At 44.4% G+C, this 24584-nt stretch overlaps 2 protein-coding genes across 5 annotated transcripts in view; one reads left to right on the top strand and one right to left on the bottom strand.

Moving 5' to 3' along the window:
• Positions 1-249: 249 nt before the first annotated feature.
• LOC121623059 (hippocampus abundant transcript 1 protein-like) lies at positions 250-11741 on the bottom strand. Of its 3 annotated transcripts, XM_041960186.1 has the most exons (13): positions 11667-11741; positions 9019-9021; positions 6534-6626; positions 6169-6231; positions 5847-5974; positions 5471-5585; positions 4820-5038; positions 4527-4640; positions 4154-4225; positions 3915-4027; positions 3293-3390; positions 2363-2526; positions 250-522 (listed from the first exon to the last, which is right to left on the bottom strand). In XM_041960186.1, the coding sequence occupies exons 1-13, from the start codon at positions 11739-11741 to the stop codon at positions 250-252; spliced, it is 1530 nt and encodes a 509-aa protein (XP_041816120.1). The 3 variants fall into 3 exon arrangements, with proteins under 3 accessions (XP_041816120.1, XP_041816118.1, XP_041816119.1); XM_041960184.1 differs by lacking the exon at positions 9019-9021 and having other exon boundaries at positions 6534-6632; XM_041960185.1 differs by lacking the exon at positions 9019-9021 and having other exon boundaries at positions 6534-6632; positions 11670-11741.
• A 4806-nt stretch (positions 11742-16547) lies between these two features.
• The window catches only part of tln1 (talin 1), a 66759-nt gene continuing 58722 nt past the window's right edge, over positions 16548-24584 (top strand). The window contains exon 1 of one of the 2 annotated variants that reach the window (XM_041960820.1): positions 16548-16715. The gene's annotated coding sequence lies outside the window, so the exon portion shown is untranslated. Of the gene's footprint in view, positions 16716-16796; positions 16816-24584 lie in introns of those variants that run through there. The other variant, XM_041960821.1, reaches the window with a different exon arrangement.

The following is a 24584-nucleotide window of genomic DNA, read 5'->3' as shown; positions in this document are numbered from 1 at the left end:
AAACATCCTGATTGGTTGCTCAGAAGATGTTACCGCCTCTGCTCCTGGTCAGTGAAGTAATATGCGAGTATCGCTTTCTGGCAAAGAAACAAGGCTATTGGAGCTTCTCGCTGTCAATAGCAATCTTCTGACAATAAAAGTACACTTAGTCCCGCCTTGTGGCAAAGAAAATTTTTGTCTTTGTTACAAAATGTCAATCAATCAAACTGGGATGTAAGCCCCACCTTCTGTGGTCCTTCCACCTGTCCATCAAACGATACTGTCCTGCAGCAACGGCTCAAAGTCCTCGTCGCTGGCGGTGGGAGGGGCCTCTTCGTCGCTGCCGGGGAGGGGTGTGTTGATGTGGACGCCAGCCAGCGAGGACATCGACTCTTTGCTGTCTGGGTGGGGCTTGTCGCTGAGGGACAGCTGGGAGGAAGAGGAGGAGCAGGAGGGCTTCTCGGGGATGAAGAGAGCGACGAGGAAGGCAACGACCACGGTGCACGCCCCCAACAGGAAGGGCGGGCCGGGGATGAGGGCTCGCTGTGGGAGAGAGAAACAAAGAAAAATGTCTCCTTTCATTTTCTTCTCTTTCATCTGGAGCTCAACTGAAGCATATCCATCGCTGTTATTTTGTGAGGTCAACAGGGCAAGACTGTTTCATTTATACAGCACTTCCACTAATAAGTGAAATCAATGTGGTTAACATGAAAAATCAAATGTATTGACGGGAGCACACAAATATATACTCTGCATCAACATAGCTGCAAGGTACACATGATGCAAATTATGATGTGTTGCAGGTCAAACATGCTGACTGCACAAGTCAACTCAGCTGTGTACGGACTGACTCAGGAAGAAAAGAACAGATCTTTGAACAGATCCGTTGGAAGGGCGCGCTGATGTCTGCGTTTGATTGACAGGAGCTTGCAGGCTGGCCACAGACTGCAAGTGTTGCACCATAGAGACAGACGAGAGACGAAGTAAACAAAGTTGTTGTGCTGTACGGGGGTGGATCTACCGGGGTGGCAGCTCCCACCCCTTAGAAATGCCTTGCCACCCCAGCTGCCGCCCCAGTTTTGGACAATCTAATTGAAAAAATATATATGTGAAAACTTGTACCTGGTCTGGCAAATTTCTGGTGTCTGAGTGCATGTGAACGCAGCGACTCTGAGAAGTTGGGATAGACAGAAGGTCAAAAACAGGGTCGCCAGCTTCTACTAGTTCTGCTGCAGGTGGATAGATTATATATATATATATATATATATATATATATATATATATATATATATATATTTCTGCCACCCTTAAAGCCTTCACGCTACCCTCTTGCCACCCCATGAATATTTCTCTAGATCTGCCCCTGCTGCTGTAGCCTACATGGGCAGACAGTGTGTTGTTGGTATTGAAGAGACCACAACAACTCTTAATGGGACTTCAGTGACCTGTGCAGGAATGCTGTTTAATGTGCTCCTGCTGGGCAGCTAATTAGCTGTCTAGCCTGCGAAATGACGTCAGCAGTGCACCTTTTCCTGGTGAATGTGTTTTTCATTGCTCATTCAGCACGCAGCAGGAAGCTCTGGACACTGAGTCCTTGTTTGGAAATGAAAAGGAGGGTTCAGCGGGAGAACCGCTGGGGGTTGTTTGGGCGACTGTGGCTCTTGTGTTGTGTAGCTGCTGTGTGGCTCAGTGTGAACATGTGCCCTGCCTATGAAAGAAGGCTCATACCGCTGTTTTATGGAAATATGGGTTCAAATTAAGCCACCTGATTGGCTACCCAAGTCTATGCAGACAGATAACTAACAGCATTCCCAGGGTGTAGTGCCACATGATTTGCCACTGCAGCTATTCCTTCTGCATACTATTACCTGTTCTAGCACTTTTTACCAGCACAGTGTTACAGCAGTGGCCTCAGTCATTTCTTTTCTGCACCATCCATTTGTTACATAACATATCTAATGATAAAGCTAACACTGATACTAACACAATACTTATGATTCATAATAAAAGTGTTTTCATGTGATGGCAGTAGCAGGCCTTTACTGTAAAACAGTGACAATGCCAGAAGTATTAGTTAACCAGTGTTCAACTCCTATTTAGATTTTTAGATTTGGATTCAGCACTTCTTGTTAGAAAGATGGTTTTAAACATCACGTGGGTGACATGGATCTTTTTTACATTTCTGTCACTCAGAAAATAACATGGACTGACAAAATAACCTTTCACTGGAGTTTGAAAAACTGAGTCAGAGTAGCAGCTTGGTTTTGACTTGTTAGCAAAAAGGGGTGTGGTGCAGAGCAGAAGTGTTGCCCAGTTTGCAGTAGAGATTAAGACTGGTGGGACTGGTGTAGAGCACTGGGGTGTAGCAGAATGTATGCAGTACCTCGGTGGGACTGTGCAGAGGCAGGGGGTCAATGTTGAAGTCTCCCTGGATGGGGTCCATAGTGTTGAGCTCGACGTTGAAGAGGAAGAAGATAAATCCGTACAGAGCTGGACCCAGACCATTACACAGGCCTCTGATCCCTGTTATCATCCCCTGGACCACACCTGCAGGGACAGGAGACAGGTCACGCTCCTGCTCAGGTTACTGAAGACATGTTACTGCTGACACAGTGGAAACTGTATCTGAGGATATGTTTAGCTGCTAGTGGATTGATTTCACTGCCTGTGTTAGTAATTCAAACCTCCAACCTCCAAATCCATAATAACACACTGACCTATTGATCTGAGGAGGAAGAGGGAAAGAGATGAGAGAAGAGGAGAGGAGAGAGAGAATAGGAGAGAGGAGAGGAGGGGGAGGAGAGGAGAGGAGAGGAGAGAGAGAAGAGAGAAGAGAGGGGAGGAGAGGAGAGGAGATAAGAGAGGAAAGAAAAGGAGAGGAGAGGAGAGGAGAAGAGAGAGGAGAGGAGAGGAGAGGAGAGGAGAGGAGGGGAGAGGAGAGGAGGAGAGGGGAGGATTAGAGAGTAGATGAGAGATGAAATGAGAGGTCACAAGACAAAGAAGGGACGGGAGAAGAGGAGATGAGAGGAGAGAGAAGAGGGAAGGAACGTAGATGAGAGAGGAGGGGAGAGAGAGAAGAGGAGAGAGGAGAAGGGGAGAAGAGAGGAGAGAGGGGAAGAGAGGAGAGTAGATGAGAGAGGAAAGAAGAGGAGAGAGGAGAAGAGGAGGGGTGAGGAGAGAGAGGAGAAGAGAGTAGATGAGAGAGGAGAGGTAATGAGAGAAAGAATAAAAGATTGAAGAAGAGGAGAGGTCAGATGAGAAAGGAGAGGAGGAGAGGAGAGGTGAGAGAGGAAGAGGGGATTCTCTTTGTCACCTTGTTTATCAGGATCAGCGGACTGTGACACCAGAGCAGAGACAGCTGGGAAGGTGATGGAGGACATGGCTGCTACAGCACCGGCCGCCCACATCATCCTGTTAGCACACAGACAGTTAAAGGTGTGTGTGTCAGATCTTTGTGATACCAGCTTCAGTGTGCTGGGTGTCTGACATCAGTCTGAGCATTCACACTGTTGGCTGATGTTACAGGTTCCCTCCCAACTAGCTCATCAGCTGTGCAGCTGTTTCAAAGTCGGCCTGGATGCTCTCAGAGTGGAGGCTAACCTTCTGCCCTTTACTGGATTTGGGGACGTTTCTACTTCAGCAAACCTTTCCTGAGAGTGACATCCACCAGCACATCTGTTAGTCCTCATTCTCCTTAATGTTAGAGGTGAGAACACACGCAAAAAAAAGTATGGAAGCCAAGCAGCCATACAGGAGAGTTTGATTTTACAGCCACTGTCAGCCAAAGGTCACTGGTAGGATCTTGCTGCCCAATCAAAGTACGGCACACTGATGTCACTGTGCAGCAGGCGTAGCAGGAACCAGAACAGCTCACGCCAACAGAATGAATGCTGCCTTACACAAGAACAGAAGACACACACACACACAGATCTCACCATGGCTCTGATCCAAAGCCGTACCAGGCCAGCTGAAGGATCTGGAAGCCCAAACCCAACAGAACTGTGTTTTTATTACCCAGAGTCCTCATCAGCAGAGTGAGGAAGAGAGTCTGAGGAGGGAGAGAGAGAAGGGGATTGTTAGTTTTGTTCTAACCTTGTACTCGTGTAAGAAATGTGCATAATTCATTATCATTAACTATCATTATAATAAGCAGCAGTAGCAGTGTGTGTGTTACCTGTGCTACGATAGACAGAATGCCCACCACTCCGATGAAAATAGCGATGGTTGTGGAGGAGAAGTTTATGACCTGGAGGGACAGAAGGGAATGATTTTTTTTGTGCTGCTTTCTAAGGAGCAAGAACATATTTTTTGAGGGATGTCAGTGTCAACATAAGGTTATTTAAAAGGTAAATTAACTTGCCAATGGTGTCAAAACTTTCACTGATATTCGCAGATATACTTAGAATCTGCCTGTGAAAGCTTTTTTTGGTGCCACCATTGGAGGCGCCAAAGGTGAGCATTTTTTAATCCTACTCTTTAAAAAACAGTGGTAGTAATAGCACTAATAAATGTAATAATATTTGTAGGAAAAGAGCGGCTTGTCTCACCTGTCTCAGGTAGAGGAAGAAGCTGGAGTACTGTCCGGCTTCCGGCAGGTAAGACAGGAACACAGTGATACAGATCAGTAAGACTGTTGAGTCCTGACCCACCTTCCTCAGAGACTGAAGAGAGAGAGACAGAGAGAGGGGGGGCTCAAAGGGTCAGTGTTACAGTCTAATCATCTGATCTGTATTTTATCATACTTATATTTGTAAGTACAAACCAAAACAAATCAACCTGCTATCAGTTTATTATTAAACCAACCAATCAGAGAGTGCGGTATAAATTCTTGGTTACTAACAGTGAAGGGGTCGGCCTGCTCCCAGGATATGGGCGCCCCCCAGGTGTTGAGCCTCATCTTGTCGGGCAGAGATTCGGGCATGGCCAGCAAGATGAAGCAGATGTCGGCCAGAGCGATCAGCGTGGCCACCAGGACCACCAGGTTGTCTCCATACCAGGCCGACAGGTACGCCCCGATGGCCGGACTCGTCACCAGGCTGGCTGCGAACGTAGCCGACACCTGGGGGCCACGAGGAGAGAAGGAGGTGGAGAAGACTGAAAAGCCAGTAAAAGCTGATACATGGTTCACTCTTGTCTATAAAAAAGAGTGTACAGCCATGCCAGAAGCTGTGAGGTTGTCCTGCAAGCTGAGCAGAGCTCCACAACACTCAGTTTCTATTTATATTCATATGACTTCATATGATTCAACGGTTTTCACTACAGTTGAATTGCAAACAAAATGACATGCCGTATTGGTGTATTTTAAAGTAAAATATATCTATATTGGATACTCACTTGCTGGCTATTATTAATTTGATCCTTTGATGGGTTAAACATCATATGTGCACACAGGTGTTATTCTAATATTCTAATCTAGCATGCTGTATGTAGATTTTAAGATGTGCATATCCTCTTTAAAGTCTGGAAGATCACATCAAACAGGGGCCCTCACCAGACCGTATGCTGTGCTCCTCTCCCTTTCGTCCGTGACATCAGCAACGTAGGCGAAGATGACTGAGAAGGTGACGGAGAAAGCTCCAGACATGGAGATCATGGCGAAGTACCACCTGCGGAGCGAGCAGGTGAGGAAAAACTCTCTTAGCTCAAGACTGCACGATCATGGAAACCATGTGAAAACATCAGGGCACACAGAAAAGTCTGCCTCATCGAAACTAGAATCATTTCTCTTTGGGATTCTGCGATGTCATTGTGCTGAACTCTGATGTCACACTTCATGACCGTGAAGCGACCCTGTGGCGACTCCTGTCACTTCGCTGCTGTACGTCTTTGTCTGACAATGACATTATTGTTCCAAGTGTGAGTCTTACCAGGGGCTGAGCCTCATCAGAGGGATCGGGGCGCAGGTGAAGAAGACAGTGACCAACAGGAAGGACCGCCTCCCCCACACGTCCGACAACGCACCAATCAGAGGAGCAGACATGAATGACAGCAGACCCTTGACATGAAGAGGTGGAGAGAGTGACAACATGAACGAACTGTAACAGATATATTTCTGGTGTTTAGTGAATCTTTAAAACGTTAATACAATGTTAATGTTAATGCTAATCTCTTTTCTATTCTAAGTCATTGCCGTTCTCTTTTAAAATGTCCTGATATCTACAGAGAGTCACAAACCTGAAACATTCTTACCTTCACGCCCTGAATGAGTCCGTTCATCAGGAAGGTGTGCTGGGGAAAGGTTTCATGTAAAACCTGCAAACAGAGGCACAACACCAACGGTTAGACAGCGTGGCGTAGTTTGTGATGCAAGATCCAAACCAAAAGGTAAAAAATCTCTCATGCTCCTCAAGATACAAACTGCTTTTTCTACTTGTGCCATGAAGGCGGGAGACACTGTTCTCTTTAAGGTATCGATGAGTCTTTATTCGGAGGCTGCTGACTTTACATGAATCTCACTGCAGCTGCTCCCGAGCCAGAACTGCTCTGCGTGAATCTAATCAGCTGATCGCAACCATGTGATCAGCGTCTTCCCAGCACCGCACGGCGTTACTCACAGTGAGCATGGGCGTGGTGAGTAATCCCCAGGCGAAGAACTCCAGGAAGATGACCACCACTGCATGGTAGACGCTGGGCCTGCCGATACCCTGCTGGAGCTGAAATACACACACACACACACACACACACACACACACATTTACAATCACAATTAGATTCTAATGTGAGTCTACAATTTAAGGGGCACTCAACCAGTTTTAAATAGGAAGATCAGTTTATCATCATGGTTGGAAACTGTCTCTCTTCTGCGGCTCTGGGTGGAGATTTTTACTCTATAATATAACCCTGATGACATCATCTCGGTTTGGGTCTGGAAACTGCACATCTGCAACCCTGATTCAAAAAAAGGTTGCTCAGTAAACTGTGTAAAACATAAATGAATCAGACTGTGACAATCTGCTAATCCTTTGTGACATATACTCAATTAAAACAGCACAAAGTCAATATATTTATTGTTTGAGCTCATCAGCCGAATAGATTTCTGTAAATATCTGCTTATTCTGAATTTGATGTTTCAAACTAGTTGGGACAGGAGCAACAAAACACTGGGAAAGTGGTGGAACGCTCCAAAAAACACCTGTTTGGATCATTCCACAGGTAAACAGGTTGATTGGTAACAGGTGATAGTGTCATGATTGGGTATGAAAGGAGCATCCTGAAAGCGAGGATAGAGCGAGGTTCAACACTTTGTGAACACATGATAGTATAAAGGAGATTACTACATGAGTTCAGGAACAACACACTTTTTATATTTTACAGAGTCACAATTTTTTTGTAATCGGGTTGAATAACAAAGTCTTACAAACTTGGTTTTTGAAGAAAATTTCGCTGTCAGAAATTAGCATTTGACCGATGAAATCTGCAAACACACGGCGAGTCGCTTACACTCACCGTCCTCTTGTGGTCTCACCAAGATTGGATGAACTCTTTTTTTCTCAAGAAGCATGAAAAGCATCATTGCTGCTCGAGCTTGGACTGTGGCGGACCAGCATGAAAAACCACCAAACTTCTGCCGTCAAAATGCTCACTTGACATTCGTTTCGGACCCAGCGTGTAATGGCTTCAACAAGAAACGCAGATCACAACCAGGAACCTCGGGGATAAACTAAATGTGTCCAATTAAGTCCCTTTAACACAGTTTAAGAGCACTTTCGAGCAAAGGGGCCTCGTTTGAACTGCAGAGCCCCGGCTGATTAAAATAGAGTGAGCATTAAACTGGAGCAGCACACATGAAATGAACGTCAGCCCACTGACACAGATACACAGGATTTAGGTGCTCATATGGACTATTTTCTATCTTTAGCTTCAACAATAACAGCTTCTGCATTGTACTAACACAGATTTGAACTACTTCGCTAATCAGTTGTTCTTTGTTGTATTATCAAGCTTCATGCCAGCAGGTGGAAAGATCACGGCAGGGGTGAAGACTTCCATTACCTTCAGATTTTTGCAAGCCGGGTACCTGAATTATGGCTGATACTATATTTTTCTTTTCATTCTATTTAACAAACAAAACAATGACACAGACACATATTTGTCTACATAATCCTGGTCAGAATTTAAAGGAACTGTGTCAATTTATGTGTCTCCTTCCACAACCAAAAGGAGGACGTACAGTAAGCGATTATTTGTTAGAATATTTGGTTTATTCATTGATTTTTACCATCTAACATGGGGGTTGCAACGAAAATTTCATTGACATGTGCAATGACAATAAAGACTCTTGAATCTTGAATTGAATCTTTTCAAGGACAAACGCAAAAGTCTTTCTGGTTCTAGCTTCTCCAGTGTTAGGATCTGCTGCTTCGCTGATTTAAATCATTAGAAACTGAATATCTTCGGGTTTTGGACTCTCACTTGGACAAAAACAGGACATTTAAAGATGTCACTTTAGACTCTAGGACACTAGTGGACGTTTTTATCAATGCAAGCAGGGTGGGTTGAAGGGATTCATCTTGTGAGGAGCAGGAATATCCACACCAAGTTCCACAAAAATTTGACCAAAGTTGGACAGACTGCCCCACTTGACGTATAGGGAGGGCAAACATCTGGTATGGTGCTCACATGATACCTTCACTGTCATTTAAAAAAAGGAGCCAAAATTCTCAAATGTTACATGAAAGTTGCTGTACGATGCTTGATGTTCATCTCTACGTGCAGAAGGATCTCTACAAGTCTCATGTTCTGAATGTTTATCTCACATGCTGCATATGTATAATACTGCTCACTTACCTGTACATATCAATTATTCTCAATGTTTGTGTTTTCAAGTCAAATGAAGCACCTTAGCTTACCAAGATACACTGGTTGTACAGCATGAAGTTGAACTGACTGACATCTATAGGACACAGTGAACGTGTCACACAGACAGGAAGTAGTCAAGATACAGCAGTCGTTGGTGGTGTGATAAACCTACTGGACTAAAGCTGATCTTTACTTTGAGGCGCTGAACAGTTACACAGTATCTACGGTGGTTACGTGCACAGGCTGTGGGGTTACTGTGTAGGCTACGATGTAGCTGATGTGCCCTGCAGGAAGACCTTTTCCCTCGAATCCTGTGGATCAAGGGATTCCTGGTGGGTTCCCGCTGCATGCGAGCCAGTTTTACTGCTTATCACGTGACTGGGGCCACACAGGAAAAACAGCCAATGGGAGAAGGCAGAACGGGAATCATAACAACAACGGGCCAGGTCAGTTTTTATACAGAAATATGCAGGTATTTAAAATGTTTTATTCAGAACATACTGTTTACGTCAATCTGACAGTCACTGTTGGACCCCTGCATGATTAAAAGAGCCCATAAGACTTGGTGAAATAATGTCATTGGTTATCTGGATGTAACTCCCGCTCTAGAATCTATATATCAGTGTGTCGCTGTGGAAACGTAGAACATGATTAAAGCATGATAAAGCCTGATCATGGTAAAATCAACGGCTTAAATTTGATGTTCAAATATGAAGCAAAACTCCCGCTGTAAGTATCTATAAGCTGGCTGCTGTTAACCCTTTGCAACAACTATAAATCCAGCTTTACGTGCCTGGTGGAGAGCGTATTACCAGCTACTGTTATTGTACATACAGGTTTTCCTCCAGTGTTTTAAAGGGGAGGCGAGCCGAGCGTGAAACAAAGAGCACCTCCGCTGACATCATAAACGGACACACTGTCAAAACACAAGTCATCAACCTTCAGTATAAAAAGATCAGAGGCGCCATGTCACACAGCAAATACAGTAACTGATGAGTTCCACTGCTTCACCTCGCTGTCGGACAGCCCTTTGCTTTGGAGCTAAAACCTCCATACTCCCGAGCACGCAGCGCGCCGTGTGATGCTGCAGATCAGCTGTTCGCTTCAGAGTCTCAGCAGCTTGAGGAAGATACAACAAATAGAGACATGTAGCAATCCAGCTGTCTCGTTCAAGTGGAAGTGAAAGGAAGCCCCAAATAAAAGACAGAGATGATCAAATGATGGTGCAGTAGGATCATTTTAACCGTTTCTTCATTGAGTTTGCACGACAGTTACAGTAATATGATGCACAGCTTACTGTGATGTAAGATCGGTGTTTCATGTATTGCACCTGAGTCTTACAGCAGCGCTCTTCAGCAAGCGTCTTCCTGCTATATCAGCTGATGGTTTTACATAATCCTCTTCACTGCAAACGCAGAGCTGTCTCAGTGTTGTTTACGGTTGAGAAAACATGGCGCCAAAGGAGAGGACTGTCTGACGGCAAGGTGCAGCGGTGGAAATACTCTACGTACAGCACACACCTAAACTGATACTGATGGTTTCAGGCGGGCCTTTTTCAGGTGGCTCAAACAGGTTTTAGTGCTGAGCCTGACCACAGCGGGCTGTCATCCTGTGCTGCTGCTGCTGTCTGCCTCGCCACAGCCATGTACTGTAGGTAACACACCGACTGTGCACGAGCACCATTCACCAAACTCTCCCTTTAAATGATTCATCGTGTGTCAGACTTGTTGCTGATGATTTTATTTGTCTAGGCTGAATGTTCCCGCTCCACCTGCTGTGTCCTGGAGTGACAGTTTAGGCTGAGCTTTAATTTAGTTTAGCTCATCATTAGGCCTGTTTATGTTTTTATTATTTCTCATCTGTAATGATCGCCTTCGTGCTGCTTGTATAGCTGCCACCAACGCTACTTTCATTAACGATTAAGGCCTCAATCTTTTTTTTTTTCTCTCAAATGATCAATAAAATGTGAGAACGCTGTGAAAAAAGCTCCTCACAATTTCCCAGATCCCAAGATGAAGGCTTCAAATGTTTAGTTAAGCCTGAGTGACAGTCCAAAACCCAAAGATGTTCAGATTAAAATGATATCAAACAGAGAATCCTCAGAGCCGGGAGCCTGGAAACAGACGATACTTGACACTGTTGCCTGATGCTGTGTTCAACGTTGCAGATAAAGGTCATTTTAAACCCTGACAGCCTACATCCAACACAGAGTAAATGTTGTGGGTGGTCACACAGCAGAAGAGTCTCGGCCTGTTTGTCGTGGAGGCTGTTAAAATGGAGGCTGGAGTGTTGAATCTGCAGTCTGCGGCTGCCCTCAGTGGATTCCAGGCACAGAGCTGTTATGTAAGAGATAATGGATCCATCCTGACCACATCATCCCCACACTAAGCTGAGCTGACTGTGGGCCACACTAAACCCGCTCCGCCATGTCTCCATTACCTGCAGCACACACTCATCTCAAACAGCCATTTTGGAGCAGACCCGCTGGGTTCAGGCTCGTTTCAGCTGAAGTCATTCACTCATTTCATCATCTGGAGGCTTTGATCACTGCTGGTCTACAGCAGAGACGTTCACACATGACCCCCCCGCCAGGAGCCGTCAGTAGGGAAAACTGCAGCTGATCGCAATGTCACCTTTTAGCTGAGGGATGAACAGGAGTGAATTTAAGATCAGTCATGCGTCATGTGTTTGAACGTGCTGTTATGTCACACACACACTGGCAGCAGTGGCGGCTCACAGCAGCTGCAGGGAGATCTGAGGTGTGGTTCAGATGAATGCAATCATTTTACCAACAACAGAAAACGTCGTGGATTCATGCAGGGTAAACGATGGTACACTTTGATAAATTAATAATATATTATGAATAAAATGGCGGGTCATCCACCCACCGCTGCTCCGTCCTTCATGACGATCTTCTTCACCAGCACCACCCGGCCGGTACCCACCGGCGGCTCCGCCGGCATCTCCTCACACCTGCCGCGGGTCACGAAGCATCCATGCCGCGTAGATATCCGCGGTTCTCCGGGTGCTTCCAGGATGCCTCCTTGTTTAGCCCGAGATGAGCTAAGATTGAGTAACGATGCTGATATAAACCGTGCCGTGACAACGTCCACGACGTCCCGCGTTAAATCCGTCGTCAGGTCAGCCCGACAGTCCGCAGCTCGGCTGGATCAGCGACACCGTGAAGCTACACGGAACAACCACAGCGTTTCCGGTTTGGGCTGAGGTTCTTTTCAGATTAAAAGCGTAATTTGTAAAAATCTGCAACACTCAAGTACTCCTGACAGACTTCTAGGCTTTTATCCAGCCTATCAGCAGTGGTGGAAGAGTAAAAGTAGCACAGTGCAACACAGTCGGTTACAGTGAAGAGTCATCCCAAATTCTACTAAAATGAAAGTACATTAGTATCAAATGATAGTATATCCTGTATCTATTGATGTATATAGCTATGCCACCTGAGGATTAATGAAGTCTTACTTTATTAACCTGTAGTAGGCTATGCCATAATCTATTTTCTAATTATATTTTGTGTTATTATTCTGAATCTGCAACATATCTAGTGACTTAACTAACTATCAAATAAATGTAGTGGCATAAAAAGTACAGTGTTTGCCTCTGAAATGTGGTGGAGCTGAAGTATAACGTAGCAGAAATTTGAAATACTCAAATAAAGTGCATTCAGTACTTGAGTAAATGTATTTAGGTACTTTTCCACCACTGTCAATCATCAGTAACGTAAATACATTTTTAATCTAAACTGTTGCTTTGGCCAAAGTTTGATAATAATGAGAAATCCAAATGTACAAAAAACAAGGAATTATAGCATCATATAATACATTTCTTCTATAGCTGAAAAAGACGGTGTCAAAGACTAGTCTCCTAAATATCCTTCACAAATTATTCATTTGCCATTGAAAATTCATCAGTCAAGCCATAAAGGTGCTTGGCAGTATGAGAACCCTTAATTTATTCCTTAATTTTAAAAGCAAAAACTATACCTGTAGGACACCTTTATTTTCAAATCACTTCACAAATTAAGTACATTTAGGGGGTACATTAAAGGACACATTAAGGGGGTTGTAAGGCAAAATAAATGTGGTACATGCAAAAAGTTACATCAGACTTTGACCCTTTTAACATAGATTATTACATCTTTCTCTGAATGTTTCCCTTAAAAGGAAAATTAAGGTCCTTTAAGATCTTAATTAAGGCATTTTTTGTTTTCAGTCAATTATTTTTTTTTGTGTTCCATTATAAATACTCTACGTTCATATATGAATGCATTCATTTATCCATCAACAATCCGCTAAAATTCCCACTAGAAGTACCTTAATCAAATAACTGGTAATGTTTAGATTTTTTAAGGTGCAGATTTAAGAGATTTTTTTTATATTGACTACTTGAAGACACAATTTTTCACCTTACACCAAATCTAGTGTTACGTGGAATGACAAAGGACAGGTGCTGTTAGATGGCTATTTCATTTTCTCATAGGCGGAACAGATTATTTAGTCCTGGATTTATTTATTCATCTCAAAACGTTAAATAACCTTAGGCTAGCCTTCTTTTTCATTTGACATTTATTTTGAAGCCAAGCCTTCTATTTCCCGTCTCGCCGCCCTAACTTGACGTCGTCAATGCGGTTCGGTTGGATCCATTACAGGTTTTTAAAGACCTGGACCGGGTCTGGGCCTGACTGACCCGGTTCATAACGGAACAGAAAAGAGACACTGACAGGTTGAGTTTGATTCGTAAATCCAGAAAATGAGTATGAGACAGTGAAGGCAGGCTAAATAACGGGCTGACGACACGGCTGTAACAGCGTCTCTGTGCAGAAGCTCCATCAGTCGGCAGACAGAATCAGTACCACACCGGAAACAAGACCCTGCCTTCATAATAAAAGCGCTCAGTAAGAAAAGAATGTTCCAACATATTTTCAAACACCTTTTATTTTTAATCTACGAATCTCTTTTAAACGCCTGATTCATTCTCAAATACCTTTTCCATTATTTTCAAAAAAATGTGCGAATTTGTCAACATGTGGTTTTTATTCTGAAAATGAACCTGTGTTCCGGTTGGCTTGACAGTGGCAGACGGAGGTGAATACACGGGTAGATCACGTGTCAGTGGCTGTGGTTATTCTGTGTGTGTGTGTGTGTGTGTGTGTGTGTGTGTGTGTGAATAAAACATGATAAAAAACGAGTGGCGACGGTTGGAAAACGTGACCACTCAGAATTACATCACCAATCAGCAGAGAATCCGACACAGCACGAGACGGTACACTTTGACGTGGTTTCATTTGAATTTCAGCTTCCTGATTTTTGACCTGTCTCAACACACTGGTGATGAGAATAATGACGGTGATCATTTTTCTTCTTCTTCTGGGTGTTTTTGAGGTCACAGAGGAGGGTCTGGAGGCGGAGCATGCACTGGACTGAAGACAAGCAGTGCACACATACACAATATGTATGCACATATATATTTCAAGGGATTATTTTAAAATTTAACTAAATCATTTTGTGTAATCCCTCACTTTATATTAGTGTAAATACTTAATATTTATTTAGAGATTTTCAGGTCAGTTATTTGTGCTGTTCTTGAAAAAGCAAAGTCTGCATCACTCAGAAATTTTAAGGGGCATAAATTCACATAAGAAGTCTGCACCTACAGTGCAAATGAATGTAGAGAACATGGGTTATAAAGCCACAGATGAAAGAAAGCCCACATGGTAACAGCTGTATTTTCAAACACGGTGCAGAGGAAGCAGCAGGAGTCCAGTAGAATGAAAGCTGCTCAGCCTCCTTTAAAGACCCATCATCACCACCAGCCTCAGCGCATATAAGCACCAGGTTAATGGCCATTTCCTGTATGTTGAAAGTGCACCGATACCGTGTGGTCACGCAGCAGACTACCAGATTTTGATTTGCCTCACTGAATTCCAGTTGTGGGTTGCACATGGAATTTGATGTTGTCTTTTATCTAATAAATAACAGCAGCTGTGGATAACCAATGACCTCACTATTTTGATGTGAGCGCCCTCTTTGGGCCAACTTGACCTATTTCAGTTCTTCCTTCAGTCTGTGAGGAGGAACCAGAGACAGATGGAAAAAATATGCATCTGTATTTTGATAAAGTAAATTTTTTTTTTTTTTTTGCTGTGTGTGAGATCCTCATTTAGATCCTGATGAAGTGTTCTTCCACTTGAGTGAGTCTTTAACAACCTGTCTGTTCTGTCATCCACTGTACATCTTTACAGCACAATCTCAGCATTTCTACACCCTCTGCAGCTCTGATGCCAGAAAGGTTGAACTTTGGAACAGGTTTGCAGCCCTGAAGTTTACATCTGGAGGTCAAAACCTGTTGGTGGTCATCTGATATGTGAGATGCTTAGGTTAAATTAAAGGTAAATTTACTATAACCTTCTTCATAGACAGTTATGGTAACTGCTGAAAACTGATACAACAGCCAAAGTGATGCCACGACTAATCTAAATATGATACAAAACTAAAATGATTTCTGATTAATTTGTTTTTTATGAAATATGTTTGTACAGCCAAACTAAATGCAGGTAACTAATTTAGCCTTTTTTGGAGTATTCTTGCAATGAACAGTGGTGACAGTTGGTCCTGTGTTTTCAATGTAGTGTTGTGTGAAACCAATGATTAACAATTAGGCTATTACATTATTATTTTGCTATTTTACAATTACTGTATTATCACATTATTTTAATACATTTAGAAAACTTTTACTAATCTGTGTAACCATTAATTACTTATTTACTGCTATTTGTCAGTTTTGCTATTGATTAGATGCCTGAACCGTAACTGAAGTAGGTGTTTTTACCTGCTTCACTGTGTGCACAGTTTAGCTTGTTAGTGTGAGTTGATTATGCAGGGTTTGGAAGATGAGGCTAAATTAACTGAATTAATGAACTACATCGTTTAAATTACAGGACCATGGATACACATTAATTTGACTGACTCGTCCTTGAGTGCAGTGTCAACATATTGCACATTAATCATGGACACACATTGACTTGATTGATTTTAATGTGCGATATAAACTCCGCCACAAGGTGACTCTGCTGCGCCGTATTTAGTTTTTTCAACTAACACCCCCTGTAATCAAAACAGGAAGTAAGACAATGTAAGCGTAAAACCGGTTTTAAAAAAAAGAAAAGAAAAAGAAACGTAATCTAGTTATGAAGAATAAATCTCTCTGGCGCTAAAACCGGGTCATTTACACTTCAACCTCAACCTTGAAGCTGAGGGGTTCAGGAACCGCTGCTGTGTGAACTACCTCCCTGTCACCACCACCACCAGATGGCGCCAAAGCAACCAACTTTTAAATTTTACACATAACTCACCCTGCGCCATTGCATCATTGCCTTTAGATTGATACGTTTATTTCATGTGTATTTACGTTGTGGAATTACTATTTAATTTACTATTTATTGATCTGCATACTGCCGCCACCAATAATCGGGTTCTGTTTAATTAAACCGGTCTAACCTTGATTACAATCACATTCCATTGTTGTGTTCATTAATGAAGAAAACGCTGCTGCAGTCCTCTGACGTGTACTGTGCTCTCCTGTGTCATACTTAACTACTTGATCTGGGGTTTATTCATCATGATCGTTTATATCCATCCTGGTGCAACACAAACATCCATGTTGGAGCGGCAGTACACGCAAACCTCCACATCAGTGCGACACCGCCCCACTGCACGGCGACGCAGCAAGCCAGGGTGGAGTTTCAGCAGCACCACTGCTGAGAGCGGATAGGGAGGGGAACCGAGGAAAAGTCGCGATCTGGCCTTTCCCCGTGCTGAGAAGAAAAAAAAGTGGCTTCTGTTGGGGAATCGTTGAAAAACCGTCACCAGCTGAGGTTTTCGCAGGTCGAGGGGCCGCCGGCGGGAGAGCATCGACGCGCGCAGGTCAGACTCTGTTCCTAACTCTCAAAACTTTCCACCATTCTAGCAAGAAGCCCGTGACGTCACCAGCAGCTCGATGTGGACGCAAGAAAAGTTGGTAAAAGTACGCAGACACGGCCTATTAACGTGTGTGTGTGAGAGAAGCCAGCGGCTAGTTAGCAGTAATAGGAAACGACGCTGTTAAGTAACAGGAGAAATGTGGCTTTTCCTCCCTGAGCCAGCCGAGTATCCTTCGGGCTCTGTCGCTGCTCCAGCCCCGCGTTGAAGTTTCCGCTCAAAAGTTATGGCGTCTGCTGTTTTGTGTCTGACTTTCTCAGTCGAGCTTTTTGTGAAACCTTGTTGTTCTGTCCAAGTTCCGCATTTCAGCGGAGTTGTCGTCTCGGGACCACCGCTGCTGACCGGCTCTTCCCTCTCTGACTTCCCCACCCTCGGCGCCCGGGCTGCGGGCTCACGTGTGGCCTTCTGTCGCCGCTCGCGTCGGGCGCGTTTACGCTGCTGCGAGAACACGTCGCCTCGGGGCGTGAATTCCTCCACCTCTGTGATGTGGTGCGCGGCGCAGCGGAGGAATGTTCGCTCCCGGCCGTAAAGTGCTGTCGGTAACGGAACGTGAGGCAGGTCAGGGTTTGAAAACACGCCAGAAGTCACACGTAGCCCGGCGCGGGACGAGTCTGTAAGGAGGTGCTGCGCGTGACGCGACTGCCTGCGTTGCAGCGCGTGGACGCAGGTCTCCTTCCCACCGGTGCAGCTGTTAGCCACTGGAGTGATGCGGCTGTTTGAGTGGAACAGATGATGAAGATGTCTGAAGAGCACTGCTGTGTCATCAGATGGCTCCTGGTGAGTCGAGTCCTGGTCTAGGTCTGTCAGAGCAGAGTCTCAGTTTCTTTCAGTCGGGTGTTGGGACTGTGTCTCAGGTTTGTAGATGGTCACGGATGACGTGGGTCAGGCTCTGATTTGCTCTGACCTCCTGTTGTCCCTTCCTCCTCACTCACCTGTTGAATCCTCTCTGGATGGACGATTCTTTCCGTCTTTGTTGTTCTGCTGTCTTCTCTTGATCTTGACATTAATTGTTTGTCTCATTTTATTTGGATTTGTTTTGATCAGCTCTAGATGTTGGAAGTGTCTCAGGGTGTGAATGGCCTTGTTTTATTTCCCTTTATTCCTGAAACGTTGTATTCCTAACTACCTCAGCGCTGACAGTGTGAGAGCATTCAGCACCGTCTTTGTCATGGCTGAATGTTCCTCTGCACCTGTCCACCAGGTGTGCGTTAGCCAGCACTTCAGTCAGATGTGTTTACCAGCACAGTGGTCTCCTTGTCGGTTTCTTGCATAATTAAGTCTTTGTTTTTGCAAACTGCGCTCTGCGTTGATTATAGCCGTTGTATGCAGTAGCATGAGGTACAACATGAGGCCGCCATGCATGTAATAACATGCTGATTCAGCTCTTGGTGGCTTTTAAACGGTGGACTCAGTTCTCCGCTGGACAGAAGCACAGACTGAAGTCTGGATGATGCTGTTACTAAAGACAAACTGAAGGAAGTGAGTAGTTGATGGACCAAAAATGAATCAACAACATTTGTGATCATTGATATATCATTTCAGACACTCATGAAGAGGCTTTGTGGGGGTTTTGCAGCATAAATGAAATGATTAAATGGCTCAGAATGGATGTTGACTGTATTTTCTGTTGATTAATGGATTCTTTCAGCACTGATATATTCAGAATGTCGCTTTCCTTCTTCATTGTTTCATCTGAAACTGCGATTGCACAAGAAAGTCGTCATTGTTTGGTTGCTGAGGTTTTTCTTTCTTTAAGCCTCCCCCTGTGTTGACATAGCCAGCTCTCTGGCTCTGTGGTCCACTGTTGGCCTCACTGAGCCTTCAGGGGCTGCAGGAGGAGGAGCACGTCTTACCCAGAATGCATTGTCGTCTTTGATTATTTCCTGCGGGCAGTATCTGATGGGACGTTTAGTGACGTAGTTGTAAGTTTTCGATCAGGTGTTCGTCACTTCACTCAGGAGGTGGAGTCAGTCTCTCTGCACCTGGCCACTCTCATGTATGATGCTGCAGCATGAAGCGCTAAAGGCAGCGGTGCACTGTTGTCAGATGGATCCAAGAGCTTGGGCAACCTTTTCCTTCACACCTCTCTGACCTCAGACTTGGGGGGAGCAGTGTCCAACCATTTCTGTAACTTTGTGACACTGACAATCTTACCGTTCACACCCACCTCACTCCGTGATTGGTCAGCTGTGCAGAGGTGAGCAAGGAGCCCAGGTTTGAGCTTCTCTCTCCGGGGCTTTCCCTGTCTGTCTAACTCAAAGCGGGGTCGCCTTTATATTACTTACCACTGAAAATTCTGACAAAATCATAAATAAATACCAGAACTATCGTGTCTGTTATCAGCAGCAGCTTTGATGCATCACATGCAGCACTCGGAGGCAACGGCAGTGACACTTTCAGAGTATCTGCAACATCAAGGTCAGTTTCCGGGTTATTCATGGGGCAGAGCAGCTTCTTCTTTATCAGTCTTGGCAGTGAGAGGTCGGTTAGCGCACTTCAAGCCATCTCAGGGACATTCAATAAACAAACATTTGAATCAACGTTATTTTCACTACCTTTGTGCTGAGTTGCTTATATTAGTGAAAATTAGGCATGTCCTTGCCGTGTCTGTCACCGACTGTGTCGAACGCTGCTGGGAGGAAAGGAGAGGATGAAAGAGAGGATGTGGTCTCCCACAAAGGTGTCTTGAACACGACCAGGGACTTATGAAATTTGCTGCTGATTTTCACGGTCTGTGAAAGCCCTCTCCTTCATTTCAACGAAGCAGGTTTCTGTGGCGTCGCTGAACCTGGTTCAACGTTTTGCGGTAATGCAGTGTCATCCAGCAGTTGCCCAATCGAACACTCGCACACGCCTAGTCCTGCTGGATCACTTTGTAACATGAACGCTGCATTTCTTCTCTTTTCTTCGCCATTGTGATGATGGAGGATAACACAGTTACTGCAGTGATAACTTTCCAGTCTTCCTGTCTGAAGATTTCAAACAGTTGTGCAGAGTTTTAGCGTCTGATAGACCTTGAAACAAATTCATGTTTTACTCCAGCTGGACTTCCTGGACTACGTTTTACAGCACTGGTCTGAGTCCACGCTTTGGACTGATGAGACTACGGAGCACATTCATGCTCCCGAGTGGTTGAACTCTTTCTGTTGTAGACATTTGGTCTAGACAAGGGGTTATAATAGTGCTGTGAGCTGTGCTGAACTCATTCATTCTCACAAGGGGACGAACCCTTACTGTTTGAAAGACCTCGTTAGTCTTTAGCAGTACAAACTGTAGGTGTACAAGTCAATCGCCACATGTGAAGACATGTTATTATTAGCAAACTCACTGAGGGTAACTTTCCTAACAGCACACTGTCTCATTAACAAACATTAGAATATGTTTAACCTTTATTTAGCCAGGCTGTGTCGTTGTATCCAAAGTGTAAAGAATATGCCATTCAGCCGGGCTGTTAACCCTCCAGCCACACGTCTCCAGCCTGTAGAGTAAAAGCTCTGTTGGATAGGTGTCAGTGTGTTGTGTCATGGCCCACTCTCACACCACTTAAGGAAACCTGCCTTTCATTCCAGTGTGCTGCGGAGATCAGACCGTAGTGTTTTCACTCAGCCATATTTGGTCAAGACAACATGTGCTGCCACTCCTCCGGCACAAGAAATTATTTGTTTTAGGCTTGAGCCAATTCCCAAGCTGGTGTCAGATGCCTGGGGAGTTCAGTCAGACCGGCGAGAACTCTCCAGAGATAAAAGCAGCTCGCGTTTAATGATCGTACGAAGCAGTTTGGAGAAATTGGATCCATTTTAGAAGAAGCCAGTGGCTTTGATGTTTGACCTGATTGCTTTACAGTGGTGGATTTGAGGAGGCCCTGCTAATTTCCAAGCGTAAACCTGAGGTTGTGAAACGATATGTGCACGTTTTCGTGAATATTCAGCTTTCTGTGAATCCCGATCCTTCATTTTGACCTGTCACTCTGCACCAATGAGATGCTTAAGAGGGTTCTGGCTTACTTTATCCACACAGAAACCGGTTGTGGCGTGGAGAGTGGCAGAAAACCAGCATCTCATTCCTCTTTCCAAACAGACGTGTAAATTGTGTTAAAGCAACAAGTGGTAACTGTCTGTCTGCTCACAGCGGTGACTTACCCGTCTGCTGTCTTTCATAAAACACCGCAGACCACTTTATATCGTGGAGCTGCCACTTTTAGCCAGTCAGTGCTGCGGAACTAGAGAATGTGCCTCAGAAGGCCTGAGGGAGGGGATGGGGCTTCCTGAGCTCAACTGCTGTTTACACACGAGCCGAGGAAGTCCCTCCTGTCAACACCAACAACTACGAACATCCCCCCACTCATTCTGTTCCACGCCGAATGTATGCAACAGGTTATGTGCTCCATCAGACTGTGGAAAAAAAAAAAACTTAAGCCTTGTCAAGTACAACGGTGTAATTTTAACTGGGACTGGGGCAACATCACTTTTCAGAGCCTATTTTTGGGGAGCGGGGATGTTGGGAGGCAAGGCTAGATGTCCAACCCCGCTCAGCAAGGTGTCTGCCTGCAGCCTGGAGGAACACAAAATTGGAAGCTTTCTTATTTGGACTGAGTCTCAATCAAAATGTTTCTCAGTTGCTTTAGAAAAACAAACGGAGACAGACCCATGTTGCATGTTCATGCACTTTATTTGTCCGTCAGCCAATTCAAATCCAACTACTTTTTACATTTTTGCACAAGTAGCTTTGCTCCTCTGTTTTGAAATCCTACTGCCTGTCACCTCTATGTGCAGCATCAAACTAAAAATGAGTTCATGCAGAATGTGTGAGGAGTTCGTGCTTTCAGGAAGTACAAAATAGAAACTTCCACATTCCAAAATAAATCTGTCAAAAAAATGAAGAAAAGCTCTCTATACAGTAGAATAACTAATTCAATTCCAGTGCTTTAATTGCTGTTTAAATAAATGGAACTGGATACAGGAAATGGCATATATACTGTATGTTCCCAGCAGCCTTGTTTTTAGCTGACTTCCTCTGAGTTAAAAATGCCTCAAATTGTAGATGAGATGTTATCTTTCCTCTGCCGCAGTATTTCTCCGTCCTCACATTCCTGTGCTCCGCTGGGATTGGCTGCATTTAGTTCTTGTGTTGGCTGCCAGTGACATAAGGCTGAATAAAGCCTCTCTTCTCTCCTCTCTCCGTCTCCATGTTCTGATGCTGGTATTCTGAAGGAATGCAGAGCTGAATTCCTCTGCGGGGCTGGAGGCAGCAGAGCAGCAGTACAGTCTGGGGTTCATGTTGCCCCGCTAAATACGTACACCTACCTAATTTAAAGGATGCAGGAAGGAAAAAGAAGCAATGCCAAAATTGTCAGAGGTATACTAACCTAATCCAGAGGTATGATACTTAAGTTGTGCCAAATTCGAACACTCAAGTCTGTTGATGAGAAAATAGAACAAAATAATGACAGGAACTGAAACCCAGCAGAGAACCGAGCGTCTCCATGAGTGACCAGCGTGTAAACACAGTATCCATGAGCGTCACCTAACGATATCTAATTACAGCGCTGTGAAGTTTACCATCACGTCTCAGGATGTAACAAAACTAGTGCTGGTCATCAAACCTTGGCGGGAGCGTTTGTACTCACTCATAACAGAAACTAATGTGTCAGTATCGGCTCATATCACTGGTCACTGCGTGTTACAAGCATATTATCTTCTAACACAGCACATCCTCTCATGTCGGCTTTGGTGACCTGCAGCGTCCCTCTGCTGGCGACTCCGGGAGGACTGTTGTGCACTGTATGCTGCAAGAAAAGTTGTTTGGCCCGGTGGCAAGCATCCCCTCACAGAGCACAAAACAGAAGTCAGCTCTCCCTTATGTAAATGCAGTGGATTGGAAAAAAAACGATGCATTGTTGAAATATAAAGTGCTTTTAGGAGCTTTGTTCCAAATGGCATCTTTTTGTTTTGAATTTGTGCCCTTATGTCTTATGAAACAATTAAAATCCTTCATTAACCTTTGGGGTTGGTGAGTTCGCTAAAGACGACACCACATGACGATGTTTTGGTATCAGAAACTGAAGAGTTGGACAGGAGAGACGAGCTCTCTCTAGTATATAGTACAATATATGGTATAAATACTCGCCTCAGTGAACGTGTGGTCTTTGGATTGTGATGCAGCAACATGTATATCTCAGAAAAGTCATTTCTTTGAGCGTGCATGTGTGCAGGAGAGTCCAGTAGGCTGTAGCAAACACTGGTACGTGACCCACAGTCCTTCCTGACAGCAGATAGATGTTACTAATACTATTAATAATGGCTCTGTTCTGTAAGTATCTATAAGTGTCCCAGTACGCCGTGACGGTGTGACCGTGAGCCAGCATGAACAGCACCAGCAGCTGGAATCTGAAGCATTCATTTCAGTCATTTTATTATGCACACTTGTGGGTTAATTTAATGTATTTCAGGGCTAATTTGCCTCGTTTAGTGGATGTTGTTTTCAAAAATCCAAAGTCACAGCTTTTAGTGCGCAGTTTTTAGGAGGTCGCCATCATTTCAGGCACTTCAGGCACCTGCAGTACAGGTGAGAGGTGACGTAGCTCTTTCTGTTGTTGGTGGTAGAAGACGGGGACAGTGGTCATGTGGTTGCTCTTTGTTCTAAGAAGAACAAGAGGCAGTTATTTTCATTGGCGATTCTTTTTTTCACTCATTATTTTCTTCACAGGTTGATCATACGGCCTTCAAATGTCAGAAACAAGTGGAAGGGGCCCAAACTGACATATTGTCACTGCATTTGTGGGTTGAATAAAACGTGTCAGAGATTCAAATTACTAGTAATTGGTCAAGGAAAAATTATTAACCCTTTGCTATACCAATACAAAGAGCAGAGCTGAGTGAAATGAAGCAGGACAGGTCTTTTCAGATGACCAGCTCCTGCTGTTTTTGCACGGAAACATTTATTGATATAATTTCCAATTGCAACAGTAACAGTAGCAAAAGAGCTACAACAGACAGAATGTGTCTCTGAAGTCACTTCAGTCGCTGCACATACTCTATTTATGTGTTGTTTTGATGGCGTATGTCAGTATTAGCAGTGCTACTGTTATGTAACTCTAACAAACTACGTGTTCAGTTCTCCTTTTGAAAGTGGTGCTGGACCCAGGTGGAACTGGTCCCTGCAGACAGCTGTCACTGACACTCAGGGGTCCAGTCTTTAGCTGATGTCCTGCAGAGGCTGAAAAACAGAGGTGCTGCTGCTTTGACATTAAAATGTTTTGTAATATTACAAAGTGACAAAGCAGAAGTTTTTTATTATTCAAAGAGCTCAAGTTTTTGACGCTTATTGTTTCAGCCTCTGACAAAAGTGAAATATTGCTTCTTTGCTTTATCCGTGCAGGTCAAAATACCCCTTAAAAGTTAGCCGAAGCTGAACAGTGCAGCACGGCCGAACACTGAATGCATCAGCTTCACTTCCTTTTTGGCTGGACAGCAGCAAACCCGGCCAGCGCTGGAAACTGAAAGTCTGTCCCGGACTTCCTGATTGATGAAGTTACACCACCTGTTGGTCGAATATGAGGCTTTCTGTCGGCCATTGCTCTTTCAAAATGACTAGGCGTGGAGAGCGATGGCAGCGTGAACGTCACGAGAAACGGCAGAGGTGTGATTGAACATGGCACCGCCCAGACATTACGCACAAGGACATCCTACGGATGAAAACAAAAACGACAGGGCCGTATTTTTCATTTTGTTTGGACCAAACTGCTGCAGCTTGCTCAGAACAGACTGCCCTCACCGCGGAGGATTTATGTCATTTTCAGGACAACGTGGATGCAAG

This window comes from Chelmon rostratus, chromosome 19, assembly GCF_017976325.1.
Source record: "Chelmon rostratus isolate fCheRos1 chromosome 19, fCheRos1.pri, whole genome shotgun sequence".
Classification (NCBI taxonomy): Eukaryota; Metazoa; Chordata; class Actinopteri; order Chaetodontiformes; family Chaetodontidae; genus Chelmon; species Chelmon rostratus.
Note: the sequence above shows the minus strand (reverse complement) of the source record. Positions and strands in the feature narration are given on the sequence as shown.

Excerpts from the sequence above, each read along its gene's own strand:
- LOC121623059 (XM_041960184.1), bottom strand. The coding sequence starts at position 11,741 with ATGCCGGCGGAGCCGCCGGTGGGTACCGGCCGGGTGGTGCTGGTGAAG. Across the intron at positions 6,232-6,533 it reads TCACCACGCCCATGCTCACT|GTTTTACATGAAACCTTTCC; the intron begins GTGAGTAACGCC and ends CTCTGTTTGCAG. Across the intron at positions 4,028-4,153 it reads TTCTGTCTATCGTAGCACAG|ACTCTCTTCCTCACTCTGCT; the intron begins GTAACACACACA and ends CTCCCTCCTCAG.